The following is an 18,706-nucleotide window of genomic DNA, read 5'->3' as shown; positions in this document are numbered from 1 at the left end:
AAACAAACCAGGGACTTTAGGCACGCAACACTCTAAATAAGTCACGTGACAGCCCATCCCATCGATAGGATAGGAAGGATGTATATAAGGACGCTCTTAGATCTACTATTAATTCACTCTTTACCGTTCAATATAAAGCCAAACATCCTATAAGAAGGGGAACTCTTCAGACTGACCTACGTGGCGTACTCGACTAGCGCACCTTTACAAGCATCCTAAAGTCCCGAACCCGCACTAAGGCGTGACATTGCAACAGTACAGTTGCGGACTGCTTGAAGGCCTAGCATACTAGGAAAGTATCACCCCAGAACGCTCAGGTTCACTGCGCCCAGTCAAGAGCGCGTAATATTATCTTAAGGACACAGTCTTTTCCTCAAATGAATAGGCCTCTTTTAGCTGCACAATCTACAGATATTAGGTTCAGATAAAACTATTGTTTATATATAATATTATCAAGTGGAAATGTTTTCCTATCTAAGCTTTCAGATAGAATAAGAGTTATAGTTCTAACGTAACCCGTAAGCGAGTGGATCATGTAAGCGAGCGGATTACCCGCCCAATTTCCGACCGCGTTCTGCAGCACGTCCTATTCAACCACATACCATGCCACCAATTCGCACACGATCTCAACGAAATTCGACTGAGCAGGAAGGCCGAATCCTACTTGCTATACAAGCTCTCAAAAATGACGAAATTTCTTCTATTCGCGAAGAAGCGAAGCAACTCGACGTTCCATATACCACACTACAACGCCGTATGAATGGAGGCGCGTTTCGCTCTACCACACGCGCCAACAACCATAAATTAACCCAATTGGAAGAGGAATCGTTTCAAAATATGGATAATTTCCTGGATTCACGTGGTATTGCGCCTAGGCAAGATATGGTGCGAGAGATGGCCAATATACTGCTCTTAAAACGTGGAGAACGCACGCCTCAGTCGGTTGGTAGTAAATGGGTATATAACTACAGTAAAACCGGGTTATAACGAACCCGGCTAAGACGAATCCCTTGTTATAAAGAATTTGCCACGCATTCCTTTCTAACATTCCATACAAATAACGAATTATCCCCCTTACAACGAAATTCGTATAAATAGATAGGATTCCTGTTTTTCCCATACAAAAATCTTCAACAAATCGTAATACCCAGGTACCACGTGATCACAAAATGCCTCGCCGTACAGCTATCCCCATCTCGCAAAAGATTGCTCTACGCGCTCAACGACAACTCCAGCCAAAAGCTTCGAATATAGAGCTGGCTCGCTGGTTCAAAGAGACTTTTCAGCACCCAATTGCTCTATCTTCAGTTTCTGAAATCCTTTCCTCACGATACAAATGCCTTGATAATCATCTATCTCTACACCAAACCAACTCCAAGCGTATCCGAATCGAATTCTGGCCCGACCTAGAAAAGGCCTTATTTCAGTGGGTACAACAAGCAGAAGGACAGATCATTATCAGCCAGGAGGTTATACGCGAGAAAGCGCGTTTCTTTTGGGCTAAAAGTCCCAGCTATCAAGGGAAGGATATGCCTTCTTTTAGTAATGGTTGGCTTGCTGGGTTCCAATCTCGACGATCAATCAGAGCCTATAAACAGCATGGAGAGGAAGGCAGTGTCCCTGAGACTGCTTCTCAAGCAATGAGACCTATCCAACAGCTACTATCGACGTTTCAGCCAAATGATATCTACAACTGCGACGAGACGTCACTATTTTGGAAGCAGGTCCCAGATCGAAGCCTTTCAACACGCAGTATACCGGGCAAGAAGAAGGAAAAAGCAAGAATTTCAGTTTTATTTTGCTGCAATGCAGATGGTTCTGAACGCCTGCCACCATGCTTTATTGGTACAGCTAAAAAGCCTCGTGCTTTTACAGCTGCGGGAATCAATATTGAAAACTTTAATTGCCAATGGTATTCCAACCGCAAAGCCTGGATGTCAGGCCAGATTTTTGAGGGATGGCTCCGATGGTTTGATAATACTATGAGTGGACGAAAAGTGGTTCTTTTACTAGATCATTTTTCTGCTCATAAAGCTGCTTTCGAACAAATCGATGAAGGCCCTTCTCCTTTGAAAAATACCTTGGTTATTTGGCTTCCGCCTAATTCGACAAGCCATTTTCAACCTCTTGATCAGGGAATTATTCGAACTTGGAAGGCTTACTGGAAACGACGATGGGTGCGTTTTATCCTTGAAGAGTACGAAGAAGGACGAGACCCTTCAAGATCAATGCATGTCCTACATGCAGTTCGATGGGGTATTGAAGCTTGGGAATTTGATCTTTCATCCAAAACAATCCAGCGATGCTTTAATAAAGCTCTTCGTTCTGAGCAAATACAGCTCTCTGAGATCAATCCGATTATCTCTGATATTACTAGGGATTTTCAAGAGCTTCAGCATTCATCAAGGATCAGAGATCCTATGGATATTGACGACTTCATTAATCCGAACGATGAGGTTGTACAAGATAATATCCATGAGATAGATGATCTAATTCTTTCCCAATTTCAACCTGAAATTGAGCAAGAAGAGGATGAAATCATTCAAGAACTACCCTCTATCTCAATCAAGGAAGCTATTGATGCATTGGAAAGGCTTCGGTTGTACGAGGAGCAGCAACCTCAGGGTAGTTCTTCATTTTTGCGAGAGCTTTATAAACATGAAAGAGTGGTGAAAGGGAGAAAATTGGCAAACCAGGAGTAGAGGGATATTAGAAGTTATTTTAATGTCTGAATTTGATTATTGTGGTTATATATAATGGTTCTCGATATAGCGAATACTTAGATATAACGAATGAATTTAGCTGTCTGAATTGATTCGTTATAACCCGGTTTTACTGTATATCCAACGCTACCCTGAGCTCAAAACACGCTTTTCACGTCGATATGACTACAAACGCGCGTTATGTGATGATCCGAGGATTATACAAGAGTGGTTTGATCGATTCCGACAGGTCATTATTCAATATGGTATTCATGAGAATGATATCTGGAATTTTGACGAAACTGGCTTCGCAATGGGCCTAGCAAGCGCTTCACGTGTAGTCACACGTGCTGAATACTATGGCAAAAAAGAAACTTATACAGCCAGGTAATCGAGAGTGGGTTACAGCGATCGAGTGTATTAACCGATCTAATGTTCTCCCGTCGACTATTATCTTTAAAGGCAAAAACTTCAACTCAGCGTGGTTTACTACTACGCCAAGAGACTGGCGCTTTGAAGTTAGTGCAAATGGCTGGACTACGGATCAAATTATTCTTGCTTGGCTTGAAAAACACTTTATTCCGCATACTACCAACTGTCGACATGGGGTATGGCGGCTATTAGTGATGGATGGCCACGGAAGCCATGTTACACCTCGATTCGACGATATTTGCCAGCAAAACCAGATTATTCCAATCTGTATGCCTCCGCACTCTTCTCATTTACTTCAACATCTTGATATTGGCTGTTTTGCTGTTTTGAAACGGCTATACGGACAACACGTTCAGGCTAAGATGCGAAATGGCGTTAATCATATTGATAAGCTTGATTTTTCTGGCCTCATATCCTCAGGCGCGTACAGAGGCATATAAACCAGCTACGATATCAAATAGCTTCACCGCTGCAGGCCTTGTGCCATATGAGCCACAGCGAGTGCTTAATATTCTTGATATTCAGCTTCGAACACCAACCCCTCCAACCAGCCGTGGTAGTGATAGTAGCCGCGATTTCATACCTCACACGCCAATTCATCCAGTTGATATCCGACGGCAGGCCTCTTCAATCAAAGCACTACTACGGCAACGCTCATATACGCCCCCAAGTCCTGCTAAGATTGCGTTACAGCAGCTAATCAAGGGCGCTGAACAAGCAATTCATCAGATTGCTCTAGTAAGCAATGAGAATGAGCGGTTACGCGCTTAAAATGCCCACCAAATGCGAAAAAGGGCATTACCAAATCGGCGAATAGCTAATAATAGTGGGATGACCGTTGGTGAGGCTCAGGAGTGTATTGAGAAGGAGGCAAATGGTGTTGAAGCAGAGATCATGCACAATACGGCGGCGGCTGTGGTAGCGAATTTGGCCAATCAGAGAGCGCCGCCGAGGTGTTCAAATTGTTGGAATATATGGCATAAGAGAACTAGGTGCCCTAATTAGTGTGTGAACAGTGTTAATTGAATATATTGGTTGGTGGTTATTTTATATATATTTTCGTGGTAGGGTAGTTGGGTAGGTGATCCGCTGGCTTACATGATCCACTCGCTTACGGGTTACGTTATATCTAAGAATAGTCGTCTAGGTATCACTAACTTAAACAGTTAATATTAATATTTGATAATCGGATAGAAGATCAAGGTTGTTACAGTTATGTAAGATAGACTAGTGTCAAACACCTATATTGTAACGGGCCAGGTCCCGATCTATTGCCCAGGCCAGGCCTGTGCGATGTGATCTATCAACTTCCCAGGATATTTAGTCACCGCTGGCCACCCTCTATTTCTAAACTCCTCCAAGCTTCAGATAAACAGCATGTTGGCACCGCTCAATTGAAACAATTCGGCCGTAGCCCTTCACATATATATCATTTTTCTTTTTCTCCAAACTATAGACATGAAGGGCGAATGTTTTCTTTATCTGATGATTTGATATACGTATAAGATGAAAAAGCACTGCGGTTTTTCGACTAAAAAGCAGATTTTTTGGCTCGGTTGATATTGTTTAATCGTGGTAGCACGACCAAATAAGCCCCGCCCCAGATGGGCTCCGCATCATGCTCACCAAGTCATATAGAAAACTACCTGATCTTCACTGATTATCCATTCTGGCGAGATCATGCGTGAGATGCCCCTATCGGGCATAAATTGACACCAGTCACCTGGACTGTTCTAGTGGCGGATTAGAATTAGCCGCTGTGAAAAACTCGTCACAGGTACGCGCTCAGATGATGTGCCGAGTGCTCCCGCTGCGAAGTCTCTGGCGGGTGCTGATAGGCTGTCATAGTTATATATTTTCAACTCCTCTCTTTCAACAACTTGGACGATGGGCCTCACGGTTGGTTTTTGACCGGATTCCTGAACGCTGGATGAAAACATTTCGTAGATGGTATACGATACCAACGATGTAACCCATGGGGGATCACACTAGGCAATTCGGAGTGATTGGTATTTATTTCAACATTGACAACAATTGAATGTCCAACTGCTGCCTTATCAGACCGCAGCTGCCTTATCAGACCGACCACGTGCGATGTCATCATTCCTCGATTGTCTGCCTGAGGCTACCAAGACTCACACTCTCAGTTAACTAATAGTTAGTTACACTGTTCATGTGGGCCGATCGGATCCATTGTCCCCCCTCTTATTATTGCTCTTCGAGTCGGCGTGCAGCCCCCTCCCCCGTCCTCCCCTTCGCTTTCCTGCGCAATGATCCCAAGACCATCGAGTCGAGGTTTTGATTGGGTCATCGTGCAACGATGAGAAACCGGCGATAAGACCCCGTCGTGTGGCCGGGTAGCCTTGCTAGCCTCGCTAGGCTGGTTAGCTTCCCGGGAGCCGTGCACATCAGCGGGGACTCGGGCCCACCGAGGGGGTATCTGCAATCGGCCGTGACTGGCAGCGAAGATTGGGCGCGTCAAGGAGCGAGAGGAGATCCAATTCAATTGTGATGATCTCACGCCTGCTGTCAGTTGCTTTCCATCGAATAACCGGATCGACACGATCACGCTACCCACCGGACCAGCCGCATTATTGGCGGGACTGCGCCTCGAGGGACTGGAAGCGGCCTAGGGGGCCCCGCAGGCATCAGCTGCTCGTCCTCAGATGGCTTCACATTGTCCTATGAGGAGGTTGCCCGCAGGCGATGTTGTCATGCGGGCACACCGTACGGGTACCAGAACAATACTGGTAACGCCCGTACCATATTCTACGATCTGCTTTCCCGTAGGGTCGTACATACTAGTACATCAGCTGAGTATTGATTATATGGATGATCCGTACGGGGCATGTGGTTATGGGCCGCTCGAGTATTACTAGTACGAATACGGAGCGTAATTGACTCATCCTGAAATAGCCGCCTTGACTCACCCCATCGCCACTTGCCCTGACAAATCCATTGACTTCCTGCGCCTTCCCTTCCATCCTTATTTCATTCACCACATCAGCCCTCCATCTTCTTTGCCCTTTCCCTTCCCTCCCCCTTCCCCCTCTCCATCATCACACACTCACCAAACACCCCCTACTCCTCAATTCCCATCATTGAATCCAAAATCAGAACTCGGTTTTCCATTGGACTCTTGAAACACCACCTGCTCCCCTTTCTGCTGCCTGGAAATGACCGTTGGGTCGCAACCCCCAGGCAAACACCCAACAATGAACCGTCTACCGGTATCAAGCCTCATGTCTCCCCCCGAGTCGAAGCCGATCGAGAGCTTCCACTCTACATCTCCTTTTACCAAACCGGAATCTACTTCCTCGCTGGGCGACATCAAACTACCCCCCATCTCAGCTGATCGCAAGCGCACACAGTCGGAGATGGACCTGCCCTCACCACCGGTGACCCCGTACACAGGCACCAAGAAGCGTCGGTCGCATACCGCCGACCAAATCGATCGTGATGTCGGTTCCTCGCGGGACCCCGTTCTCTTTCCCCGTCATGACTCTCACTCCCAGCCTGGGGCCGACGAGCCCCTATTTGGACCCATTGCCCCGCCGGCGGCTGCGGCGCTGGTCGACCAACATATCATTTCGCACATGGCTCGCTTTGAGAATAAGCGAAATAAGCCGACTCGGGATGAGTACTTGCTGGCCTTGTCATGCGTGCCGATTGTCGCGACCCAGTATAACCGCAACCCGGCCGCCTGGGCTCGGGAAGAGCGAGAGACACTCGAACGCCAGCTGGTCATGATGAATCGCAGCCGACCCGCCGATCCAGACGCTCGTCTGAAGAAGATTGCCCCCGCCCCCGCGAAGAAAGTTGGGGGCGTCGCCCCGCCCCGTACGCCGCGGACCCGCGTGAGGCGCACTCCCAAATCTACCCCTAATCAACCACCCCTCGACTCCTTTGAGTCTCCCCCCTCGGCCAAGCCCCGTGCGCTCGGTACCAACCGGGATGACACGGATTTCCATGCCCTGCAGGACTTCTCACCTCCCATGGATTCCCTGCAGGGCAACGCGAAGGCACTCAAGGCCGACTGGAAAGGGCAAGTGCTGGATTTGAGCAATGACCCGGACCGACATCTGCTCAGTCCCGCCGAGCTCAATCTGGCCTCCACACTGCGACTTTCGTGTGCGACCTACCTCTGCAGCAAGCGACGCATCTTCGAGGCTCGCGTCCGCGCCCTGACCGTGGGCAAGGAGTTCCGCAAGACAGATGCCCAGCAGGCCTGCAAGATTGATGTCAATAAAGCTAGCAAGTTATGGACCGCCTACGACCGTGTCGGTTGGTTCCACGAAGACTTATTCCGCCAATATCTGAGATAGACTTTCGATTTGCATTGGGGGATCAACTCCCCTCGTGTTTGATGTTTCGCGGCACCCATTCTCGGCATCCTGCCACGAACCTCTCCGCTTCCCCTTTACTTCCCTCAACCCTCCTACATACAAACATACAACTTCCTCTCCCAGGCTTTTGCGTTGTTCACCAGATTCGGTGCCAAAAGACTATCGGATATCTTGATCTCGAGAAAACTGACCGCCCGCCTCCGTCGGGCCGAACGAGTATTAATCTTCATTGACTTTCAGCCCTGGTCTGCTATCTTGCTCGACTCTCGAGGCAGATTTCTGCAAGGTCCCCTTTCTATCCTTCCGAACGGCATCTGGGATTCTTCGCCTCCTTGCTATTACTTTTATCTCTTCGGTCTTGGGCTGTCCATTGTTTGTCCTTGGCTGTTCATTTCAAGTCATGCCCACAACGCATAACGACACAATCCTTTCGCGTTTCTCTATACTTTGCTCTTTGTTTTAACGTGGTCGTTTCCTCTTCGATTTTCATTTGCTTGCATATATTGTCGGCTTGCATATGGAGAGTGAGAGTGGCTGATGCATGGCCTATCCTCTTTGTGCTACTTTGATACTGGATATGGCGTTTTGGTTGAACCCGTTTGCTTTTTTCATCTTTCATGATTCCTGTCCTTGATTTTTCGTTATCCCCCATCTAGAATGGCAGGTCTGGGATGATATGCGGTGTTTCGTTTTTTGCCTTCTTGTTGGATTCCCTCCCTTCTTAAGGGATTTTTATGGCAGCACACGGGATGATATGATACCCTGACCAGATACGATTCTTTTTCCCCCTTTAATGAGATTCAGCATTCATATACAAATTTGCAGCAAACATTGTAGATATGAATGCTCATCCCAGTGGTAGTTCCCATCCGATCGCGCCCACAGTAGGGCTGGCCGTTCTAAAAATAATGCTACGTCATCCAGGCGTACATCGGGCCAGTATAAATCAGACTGTGGCGTGAGGCGGTTCGCGTGTGGGGCTCAACTGCCAATCCGCGCTATCCCATCCAGCACCGCCCGGCAGCCGCCTTTTCCTGACGTCTCCCTCGTTTGCGTCTCTCCTCCCGCCATCCCTCCTCACATCCACTTTCGCGAACGTCGTCGCCATGTCGCAGGCAGATGTGACTCGCGCCGAGTCCATCGATGAACAGGAGCGCGCCCGCGCTGCCGAAGCCGACAAGAAGCCCAAGTCTCGGAGACCAGCCAGTGCGCATCACCCACACCCTCCCCCTACTCCGATTCCCGATTCCCGATCCCGATCCTACTTTTTTTGTCTTCTTAGACTAACTCAACGCGCCAGACACCGCTTTTCGACAGCAGCGATTGAAGGCCTGGCAGTAAGCTTGTCGTTCCGAGAGTTCCTTTGCTCCCCCTGGATGTGCTGACATCTTTCCGTCTAGACCGATTTTGACCCCTAAAAGCGTTCTGCCTTTGTTCTTCATTGTGGGCGTTCTTTTTGCCCCCATTGGAGGTGTCTTGATTTGGGCAAGCTCCCAAGTACGTTGCGCTTGGATTACTTCAACCCGCATGTGTGTCACTGACATAGCCCTCCGTTCAGGTCCAAGAGCTAGTCATCGATTATACCGACTGCGCCAAGAATGCACCCACCGAGACATGGGAAGGAATCCCGGCCCAAGTGTCGGCTACTTTCTCATCTAAAAACCAAGTACACACACCCTCATGGAGACGATATAACGAGTCCGGCGACACCATCTGCTCTCTTCAGTTTGAACTCCCGAACACGATCGGACCACCGGTGTTCCTCTACTATCGCCTCACCAATTTCTACCAAAACCACCGCCGATATGTTCAGTCCCTTAACTTAGAGCAGTTGAAGGGTACTGCTGTTAAAAACAATTCGGTCACGGGTGGCACGTGTTCTCCTTTGGCCTACTCCGAAGAGCACCAAAAGGCCATTTATCCTTGTGGTTTGATCGCAAACTCCATGTTCAATGACAGTATTCCCAATCCCCAATTCCTCTCAGCTGACGCTGGTCCGGAAGGGGTAACATATAACATGACGAACAAAGGGATTGCGTGGTCAAGTGACAAGAATTTGATCAAGAAGACAGCATACAGCCAATACGATGTAGTACCCCCACCTAACTGGGTGCGTTACAACTACTCAGAAAACGGTATTCCGGATCTGCACGAAAACGAGGAGTTCATGGTTTGGATGCGTACTGCTGGACTGCCATCCTTCAGCAAGTTGGCCCGCCGAAATGACGACGAACCCATGGCCAAGGGTACCTACCAGCTCAATATCACTGATTGTAAGACGCCCTGTTGATCTCTTCTTGAAGCCCGTTGCTAATGCGACTTCCACTGGTTTTAGTCTTCGATGTTTCCCAATTCTCTGGAACAAAGGCGATTCTCATCTCGACCCGCACCGTTGTTGGCGGGAAAAACCCCTTCATGGGAATTGCTTATGTCGTTGTAGGAGGTGTTTGCGTGCTCCTAGGGGCTTTATTCACCATTGCCTACTTAGTACGGCCCAGGTATGACATTGACTTACTCCATGTGTGCAGTATGATATTGGCTAATTTTATTGTCTTTTCCTCTTCTAGAAAACTGGGTGATCACACCTATTTGACCTGGGATTCTACCAACCAGCCTACTACAGCAATGGCTACAGGGCGAGATGATCGGATGCGACCCAGCGCTCCCTAGAACAATTTGACGCCGCAAAGATCTGAAAAGTAAAGAAACAAAAAAAAAAGAGAAAAAAAAAAAAAAAACCCAAAAGAAAAAGCTGGGGGAAAAAAGGCATTTTGCCCGCTTCTTTTTGGTTCTTTTTTGTGTTTCAGTATGCAAATCGGCCTCGGTGAATAAGTGGACCGTTCCGGATTGGGGGTTTACAAGGAGTTCTCATGTATCTATCCAACATTGTCACAACAACAAGCATTCTTTCTTCTTTTCCATCCTTGAATGACCTCATCGTGTCAACTGAAGAATTGACCGGCGCCTCGGATCGCCAATGAAATTCCCAGTCTGTCTCCGCTGTGCTTGTTTTTCCCGCGTCGATCCCCGTCCCCCTTGCCTGGAGCATGCATTCCAACATGACGCCGCATTCTCCGAGCTCATGGTATCGGGACAGCACATTGCGGATTGGAAGGTGGCAATTCGGTCATATAGCGAATGGCTCGCGGATCAAAGGGATATTTCCATCTAGTTCTCTCTCGGGTGTGACGGGGGACATCGCGACACTCGGGCGCTCCAACACCAAACACCATGGTCTGTCACTCATTTGCTCCGCTCGTGGTTCTTGTCGCAGTCCTATTCTTCCTGCAGGCCCAAGGAAGCCCTGTGGTGTTCCAAAAACGCGGCATCTGCGCCACCACGGATCCAGATCCTTCCTTTCTCGACGCCCTTCAAAATGTCCGATCTGATGAGACCCGGCCAGACGAAGTTGGCTCCGAAGCCCGTCACGCACCCATCGAGATCGGAACATGGTTCCATGTTGTGAGCAGCAAGGCACAATCCTCAGAGGTCTCTGATGACATGATCAATTCCCAGGTTAGCAGCCCCGCAGCCTAAACCAGTGCCAGAGGATTGGCTGGGACTTCGTAGAGCTAAAGAAGTTCCACAGCTTTCCATTCTTAAAGACGCCTACCGAGATGCTGGCATCACATATCGATTGCAGGGCGTGACACGCAGCGTGAACGATGCCTGGTCTCGCGATGAAGATGATATTGGAATGAAGACCGCTCTTCGCAAGGGCAGCTATCGCACTCTCAATGTCTACTTTCAAACCAATTTGCAAGCAGCACCTGGGCAGTCTGGACGTGCCCATGTCGACGCGCGAGCCGCAGGTCTTGCAGATGATCTATCAGCGAGCGTATTGGGATTCTGCACCCTTCCTGACCCCAAGGTGAACGCAAGCAGTCCGCGTGGCGACTATATCAAAGATGGTTGCAATGTTTTGGCCAAGACACTCCCCGGGGGTTCTCTGGACCTCTATAATCGAGGCGGTACCACTATCCACGAAATTGGACACTGGAATGGCCTCCTGCACACTTTCCAGGGAGAGTCCTGTGATCCCAGCAATCCTGGCGACTATATTAGTGATACGCCGCAGCAATCTTCACCCACCTCCGGGTGCCCTGCTCGCAGGAATTCTTGCCCTGACTTACCTGGAGACGATTTAGTGCACGATTTCATGGACTACTCATCTGATGTCTGTTACGATAGCTTCACGCCTGGCCAGATCAAACGTATGAGAAATATGTGGGCGAGCATGAGAGAAGGTAAATGAGTTGGATCTAGTCACCCTCATTTCGCGTCAGTTGCTGTACCATTTGCATGTCATCTACACTGCTTTCACACTTTACGTGCCTAGTGCATGTCTTTCAATTCGGATCATATAAAAACAAATTCCATAGAGAGGCACTCCATTTTTACCTTTGAAAATACAAAGCTTGGCTCTTCAACCAGCAAAATAGTAAACACGCAGGTCTCATAAGAAAGCCCCATTCGTGAAGGAGAAGAACAAATACAAAATGGGCATATCCAGGTGTCGTGGCCAAGCTGGCTTGACCGTGATCAGACAGCCTTTCAACGCTTCCGCTTCTTGCCACGGTCATCATCCTCCATGTGCGCCTCCTTGTCCTGACGCTTGGCCTTCTTCTCGAGTTCATCCCAATCCTCGCCACTCTCCTCACCGCTGAAGTCTCCCTCATCTTCACTAGCGTCGGCACTAGCATCGTCATCATACTCCTCACTGTCTTCCTCGGAGCTCTCATCACCCATCTCGTCCTCGGATAGTTCAAAGGCAGACTCTTCTTCCTCCTCCGAGCCTTCGGAGTCTGACTCGGCAGCCAAGAATGACCAACCACCATCTGCGAAGAAGCCATACGGATCACTGACGACTGTCTTCATGATGGTAGTCCAGTTCAAATTAAGCGGACCCTCAGTGTAAGCGATATCGACAGAGTCAAGCCAATCCTTCACACCCTCCAAGGCCTCGACGGGAATAGTGTTAACATGCACCGGAGGACGGTGGAAGTCCTTGAAGACAAAGACCATATCAAAGTTTTTAAGACCGAACTGTATCTCAGCGTTAGCAACTGACAATAAAAATAAAAATATAATAGAAAATTAATAATATCGTACCTGAACCCGTTCCAGATGAGCAATTTCAATTTCATTCAAGGTGATAACCATGAAAGGAGGCTCGGTGAGCTGGACGAGAGTATCCGTTGTCGGCTGGATGAGGACGTTGGAGCGGTTGGGAACACCGGTGAAACCAATCTCTCGGAAAGGAATGTCGACATCGACGCCCTCATCCTTCCCAGCATCCGCGACCTTTTCCGCAAATGTCTTGAATTCACGGTTCAAGGCGGTTCTGCGGCGTCTTTCTTCCTGCTCAGCCTCAAATTCCTCGTCGTCGCCGTAGCGATGTTTGCGGCGACGGTTGCCTGTTTCATCGAACTGCATTTCGGTGGCCTCGCGATAGAACTGCACGTCTCTTGTTTTTCTCTTGCCGATCATGATGGGCGTCTTGAGGTGCACGTGAATCAATACAATTAATTCATGGTCACAAGGCTGGAAGAATAGATGCTTGACGTTGCTGAACAGCACGTCGACGTGTTCGTTGCGGAAAGGCGAAAGGTAACGAAGACCATTCTGGTGAATCTCCACCTCTCCAGGAACACGCTTTCCATCGAGGGGAGGACGAAGGTAAACGTCGGGAAGCTTGACAGGGCGACGGTCTGGTGAAGATTAGCAATTGTGGGTAATTTCTCCCTGAGAGAGGAGGCGACTTACTTCTAATCTCAATGAGCTTATCTTGCTCGACGACATCCTCCATTTCTTTCTTCTCTTGTTCCCGTCGCAGGGCGGTCTTTCGAAGTTCAGTAATGTCCTGTGCAACCGCTGCCAGCCGTTCATTATTCTTGGACCGCAAAGTAAGGTTGCGGACGAAGTGAGCTGACGGGTCTTCGAACGGCTGGTCATCCTTTCGGCCTACACCCTGGCCTGGGGACAGGAAGTTGATACGCAAATAAGCATATTCACCTTCATCGCTCTTGCTAGCGTTCTTGATGGTGTTGATATGGAAAGGCACCGGGCGTCCCATGACTGGCACAATGACAGTTGAGGCCTTGTGGTCGACGTACACCGTCAAGTCTTTGACCTTGGTGGGCAATTGATTATCACGTTTGTAAGACTCGAAACGCTTGAACTTCTTTTGAGCCACACCATTGTCGTCCCCAGTAGTACCGGTAAACCTGTCGAGGCCCTCCTTGGTCTTCTTCGCAGCCAGCTCTTTTTGATGCTCACGACGGCGGGCCTCGGCACCTTCGTTAACCTGGGTCGGACGCTCGGCACGAAGCTTCGTTCGGGTCACATTTCGACTGGTCAAAGCACTCGACTTGGGCTCCTTCTCTTTTACTGGCTTCTCTGGTTCTTCTTCATCTCCGAAGTAGAAGGAGACCGAGTCCATGTCGACGCCAGCATCTTTGGTGAAGATGTGAGGTCCGCTCTCCCCGACTCGAACCGTATCGGTGATGACCATGGAGTAGACACCGTTGCCCTTTGCTTCAGTGTCCTTGAGATCAGTGAAACCGACGCTGATAGAAAGGGTCATGCCATTCTTCAGAACACGGTTGTTCTTAGCATTGAGGACCATGTTCGAATCGCGCAATTCGATGCCAATTCCTGCTCCAACATTCTTGGTCAAGTGGTTTTCAAGCTCAGGCTTCTTCGATTTCACCAGGCTAAGTGCCTTGTTGTAAAGCTCCTTAGCGACCACGCCATCACGGATCTCCTTCATCACAGCATCGTGAACGTTGAGCAGGAGGGAGTAATTCGCTTCTTGCGATTTGCTCGGATCCACCAAATAAGTACGTCCAATAAGCGAGTTGTACGTCTTGTACCGGATACCAAAGCTAGAAAGAATGATTCCCGGCTTGAGATTGTTCCCATCAGGTGTCGCCGTGAGCTTCAAATCATAGGCCCCACCGCTTTGGACCACAGGACCGTAAGCCCAGTCGATCTGCTCAGCATCGAACTCGGCGGGCATGCGAGCCAATTTATTAAAAAACTTGGCATCATCGATCTTGCCATCGACCTTGGCAGCAAGAGCCTTGTGGGTCATTTGCTTTTCCTCGTCCAGAAGTCGAGACATTTCATCAACAAAGTACTCCGACATCAGACCACTGCATGTCCTGGAAGCATTGCGAATAGAAACCTGTATTGAATTAGCAGCCACATCGAATTAGTCACACGGCGACACACAACTGACCAATTCTTCGGGATCCTTGATTGCAAAAGCAGCTGAAAGGGCAGGTGTGATATCGACTTCATCCACCTCCTTGTTGTTGTCCTTGAAATTCTTGTATGCGCCTTTCCACTCATCGGCGAAAGGACCGGTCGTTGTGTCTTTCGGGAGGGTGCCAACTTTGTTCTAATACATTATAATCAGTCCAGAGCACTCTTAATCGGGCGGAGACTTCAAAGAGAAAGAACATACTCCTGCTTCTTTGATGACCTTCAAGCACTTATCGAAAGCCTTCGTCTTAGTTTCAGGATCCTTGGTAGTCACCAAAAGTTCAACCGGAATCTTGCCACCCTTCAAGGGTTCCAGAAGTTCAGCTGTAGAAATCCAATATCAGCACTGTCCAATCGCGGCGAGGTAGTTTGGAGTACCTTTCTTGGATGTGGTGACAACATAGACGGCTTCCATGGTCAGGACAAAAAGGGTAGCTGGGAATTCGTATCCAAGAAGCCAGAACTGAAGAATTTGTGCGTTAGCAACAGGATACACCACTCGATTGAGGACGGTAAAATATCAAATGAGGAGAGAGGCAGTTGACATACGTGCATGGCGTTATTTTTCTGAAAGGAGCTCTCATCGGAGTTGGTCTTGCCCATCAGAATGATGATTGATTCGGCGCCACCAAAGAGGGTGTTGCCTGATCGCTTGTCCGTCTTCCATGACGCATAGAAACTGGACAGGTGGTTGAAAAAGTTCTTCTTGTCAATCGCAACCTTCTCGGCCATGTTGGCGATCTGGTGCAAGGCAAAGCTTGCCGGCAGCAGCGAGAGTCTGACGGGGGGAGGTTGGAAACTAGACGGAGAATCGAAGTCGCATACAATGGAGGTAGTCGGTGGTGGGGGTAACGATGAGCAATAAGTGAGGGTGGATGAAGGGAAGGAAGGTGTCGGCAGCCTAAGGAACGCGAAAAGCGCGTTTTGGCGGAGTCGGTCCCAGCGGGCTCCCGTGCTCAGTTTTGCCTCTTCAGGACTAGCGTGGGTTTTGGCGTGCTGGCTCGGACAGCATTCAAGCAAGAACTACTAGACCATACTTCCAAGAATAACTTTGAGACTTTGGTTTAGGTGGCTGTCCACCCTTATGAAACCTGATTTTCTTTTCAGTTCAACCATGGAAACAAATATATATACATAACTCAACAACAGACAGTTTATTTTGTATTGCCTGAATGAATCAGGATCAAGGATCAATTTGTATCTCGCTCAGTGCCTTTGTCCTACGTTCAGAGTGCTTGAAAGTGAAGAGAGAAGGTTCAATTGCGGGGTTGGAGTAGGCAGCGAATTTAGTAGCAATTACCATCCAAAAGCAAGGCAGCGAAAGACAACCAGCAGGAACGATTATGATTACGATACGAAGTCTAGGACAGCCAGGGAAACCTGCGAACGTTGCAAATTGCTTCGTAATTGTGCGGCCCTGTCCAAACCTGACAGCTTAGAGGAACCATTTGGTTCCAAACTAGTGTTGCAAAAAATGCCATACATGTCGTGAACTTTTTTGTTTTCCTATGATCAGAAGACAATGAATGCCATATTTGACCAGTAATTGACATCTCAAAAGAAACACCACCCTAAAAGTGTCTCGCCATTTAAACGGTCTCCAGAACCTGCTCCTTGAACTCCCGCTCAACCTTCTGGCCCTTGTCGTCAGTGGCCGACTCACCGTGGAGGGAGAGAAGGGCACCGAGGTCGAACTTGGGCTGCTTCAGCAGCTTGACCTTGCGGATGTGGACCTTAAAAAAAAATCAGCATTTTGTACAAACATGGACCGATGGTAAGGATAATGCCACATACGTTCTGCAGGGGGTAGATGCCCTGGGTGGACTTCTCGATCTCGCGGCCAATAACCTCGGGGATGAGCTTGTGGGTGAGCTGAGACAGAGTGCAGCTAGCGGCCTCGCGCTGAATGATCTCGGTCATCTTCTTGCGGATGGCACGGATTTGAGAAGAGCGGGCGTAGGTGGTCTTCTTGATCTGGTTGGGGCGACGCTTGGTGAAAGCAATGGCGAACAGGCGAAGGAGGTAGTCGTCAGTGGTCTTCACGGTGACGTTGGCCTCAATGAGAGTCTGCCACTTGCGGACCAGGGAGCGCAGCTTATCGGTGGTGAAGTCCAGGCCGTGGAAGTTGGTCAAGCAGTTCTTGCCCTGAATCTCGTCGACGCGGAGCTTGACCTTGCGGAAGGAGTGGTCCTCATCGTTCTGAAGGTCAGCGAGGGAGACCTCGAAGATACGGCCCTTCAGGGAGTCGTTGGCGTTCTTCAGACCGCTGGTGCGGTTGACAAGGGTCTTGCCGACACTTGGGGTTCCGTTAGCACAAGTTGTTTCACGTCCGTTGATCGGTTGTCAAAATGGAGGGGGCTCCTACTCGCGAGTCTGGAAGGTGGAGGGGGCCTGGTTAAGACTGTTAGCAAAACTGCCAGAATTGAACGATTAGACGGTGCGAAAAAAAGTTGTGCTACTCACCTTCACGGAGTACTCATCCTTGCGGGAGAAGGGGTCGACTGTGCGCTTCTTGATACCCTTCTTACCCTTCGAAAGGCGCTTGTTCCTAAATATCGGTAGATTAGCCGATTGTTTCGAGGCGAGGATTAAGACGGGCGTGGCTAGCAGGGGCCGAGATAGAGGATGGCGACGTACTTGCCAACAGCCATTGCGAATCGGGTCTATCTGTTAGTTAGTTGAAGACAGACAAAGGTATCGCACCACGGCGCTCGGAGGGATTCGAGATTCACGCTGCACGGCGACGGGAGGGTTGGAAATCAAAAACCCACAGAAAACTCGGCTAAGCGAGGCCCTACTGCTGAAGTAAGCGACCCGCACGTGACACACACTCACAAATTTACCACTCGGGAGGTGCGCCAATGAGAGCTGGCAGGGGTGATGGGGTGCCCTGGGGCTGTTGTTCGTACGTCAGTCGCCACTCGTCAACTAAGTATGCTGTTGCCGTTCTATTTGCTTCTTGGCTACCTGCAGGAGTAAAAAGCCCTAGTTTAGTGTAGGCTAGTCTTTTTTTACTCTTTTGATTCAGTTTTTCTCAGTGAAAGACAAATTGTAATGTTTTCGTAGGTTTGGCTACATATAACTGAAATAAGGTCAGTGTCAAAGCTAGAATGTCCTGAACCTAGCTATATCGATGCTGTTCTTAATGTTGAAGACTGGCTACTTTGGCTAAGGTAGCCTTGGCCTGCAATCAGAATGGAGACGGCGCGGAAGACCCGTTCTTCCGGCTCCCGTACTCCGCACGCGCCAACCCCTCACAACTTCCACCTCTCCGCGGTCTCGAGCATTCACTATATCCTGAGATGGTACGTCTCATTATTGCACCATTCTTCACAGAATGAAGCTTGGCTAACCAGAACGCGCTACAGGGAAAGCGCAAGAAGTCCAGCCGAACTCCCCAAGGGCCGCGCAAGGTGCGACACACTCCCCCATTTCACTATCCAATCTCGACTAACGCAAATCAGCGGGAACCCCTTGCGACCACTTTCTCCTGTCTCTTTTGCAACCACGAGAACTCCGTGGTCGTCAAGCTAGACAAGAAATCCGGCGTTGGCGACTTGTCATGCAAAGTCTGCGGACAGAAGTACCAGACAGGCATCAATTGTAGGTGCATCCCGAGCTATGTGCCGACTGCGCCTTCGAGCTAACTCACAACCTGTCAGATTTGTCGGCCGCCGTGGATGTTTACTCAGACTGGGTCGACGCGTGCGATTCCGTGGCCAAGGGAACCGCCAATGACTACGATGGGACCGTGGGTTCGCAGCCGGCAAGCAACAGGCAGGATGCGCCGGGTGCAGGAGAAACCTATGAAGATGAGGACTTTTGATTAGTTTATGAAAGGGGGCGAACGGCGCATGCTCATATCACATAGGTATTAATTCGAGGAAGGTTACTTGCGGCGCATCTGAAAAAATCGATCTGTTTCTTTCGCCCGTGGACGCGGTCTTCTCGACAATT

General features: G+C 49.2%; 7 protein-coding genes across 7 annotated transcripts; 5 read left to right on the top strand and 2 right to left on the bottom strand.

Annotated features, from left to right (window-relative positions):
• Window positions 1-1,169: 1,169 nt before the first annotated feature.
• On the top strand, window positions 1,170-2,702 carry N7532_007458 (mariner-Tc1 transposon family protein; the record flags this gene model as incomplete). Its single annotated transcript, XM_056619951.1, has 1 exon — window positions 1,170-2,702. One exon carries the CDS (start codon window positions 1,170-1,172, stop codon window positions 2,700-2,702), a length of 1,533 nt encoding a protein of 510 aa, XP_056473317.1.
• A 3,647-nt stretch (window positions 2,703-6,349) lies between these two features.
• On the top strand, window positions 6,350-7,459 carry N7532_007457 (SWIRM domain-containing protein; the record flags this gene model as incomplete). Its single annotated transcript, XM_056619950.1, has 1 exon — window positions 6,350-7,459. The coding sequence occupies one exon, from the start codon at window positions 6,350-6,352 to the stop codon at window positions 7,457-7,459; it is 1,110 nt and encodes a 369-aa protein (XP_056473316.1).
• A 1,127-nt stretch (window positions 7,460-8,586) lies between these two features.
• On the top strand, window positions 8,587-10,150 carry N7532_007456 (CDC50/LEM3 family protein; the record flags this gene model as incomplete). Its single annotated transcript, XM_056619949.1, has 6 exons — window positions 8,587-8,686; window positions 8,781-8,817; window positions 8,881-8,977; window positions 9,039-9,753; window positions 9,816-9,978; window positions 10,048-10,150. The coding sequence occupies 6 exons, from the start codon at window positions 8,587-8,589 to the stop codon at window positions 10,148-10,150; spliced, it is 1,215 nt and encodes a 404-aa protein (XP_056473315.1).
• Window positions 10,151-10,711: 561 nt separating this feature from the next.
• Window positions 10,712-11,735, top strand: N7532_007455 (zinc metalloprotease; the record flags this gene model as incomplete). Its single annotated transcript, XM_056619948.1, is given in 2 exon segments — window positions 10,712-10,996; window positions 11,013-11,735. The coding sequence occupies 2 exon segments, from the start codon at window positions 10,712-10,714 to the stop codon at window positions 11,733-11,735; spliced, it is 1,008 nt and encodes a 335-aa protein (XP_056473314.1).
• Window positions 11,736-12,034: 299 nt separating this feature from the next.
• Window positions 12,035-15,481, bottom strand: spt16 (chromatin-remodeling protein SPT16; the record flags this gene model as incomplete). The annotated part of the gene is made up of 7 exons (XM_056619947.1): window positions 12,035-12,526; window positions 12,593-13,191; window positions 13,247-14,669; window positions 14,724-14,885; window positions 14,952-15,073; window positions 15,128-15,212; window positions 15,299-15,481. 7 exons carry the CDS (start codon window positions 15,479-15,481, stop codon window positions 12,035-12,037), a joined length of 3,066 nt encoding a protein of 1,021 aa, XP_056473313.1.
• An 857-nt stretch (window positions 15,482-16,338) lies between these two features.
• Window positions 16,339-17,400, bottom strand: rps1 (40S ribosomal protein eS1; the record flags this gene model as incomplete). The annotated part of the gene is made up of 5 exons (XM_056619946.1): window positions 16,339-16,482; window positions 16,544-17,045; window positions 17,115-17,140; window positions 17,213-17,297; window positions 17,387-17,400. 5 exons carry the CDS (start codon window positions 17,398-17,400, stop codon window positions 16,339-16,341), a joined length of 771 nt encoding a protein of 256 aa, XP_056473312.1.
• A 651-nt stretch (window positions 17,401-18,051) lies between these two features.
• Window positions 18,052-18,575, top strand: N7532_007452 (transcription elongation factor 1 family protein; the record flags this gene model as incomplete). Its single annotated transcript, XM_056619945.1, has 3 exons — window positions 18,052-18,054; window positions 18,118-18,352; window positions 18,412-18,575. 3 exons carry the CDS (start codon window positions 18,052-18,054, stop codon window positions 18,573-18,575), a joined length of 402 nt encoding a protein of 133 aa, XP_056473311.1.
• Between the last annotated feature and the right edge of the window lie 131 nt (window positions 18,576-18,706).

This window comes from Penicillium argentinense, assembly GCF_028826775.1.
Source record: "Penicillium argentinense strain IBT 30761 chromosome Unknown utg000006l_segment0_segment0, whole genome shotgun sequence".
In the NCBI taxonomy this organism is placed as follows: Eukaryota; Fungi; Ascomycota; class Eurotiomycetes; order Eurotiales; family Aspergillaceae; genus Penicillium; species Penicillium argentinense.
This window is presented reverse-complemented; position numbering and strand designations above follow the sequence as displayed.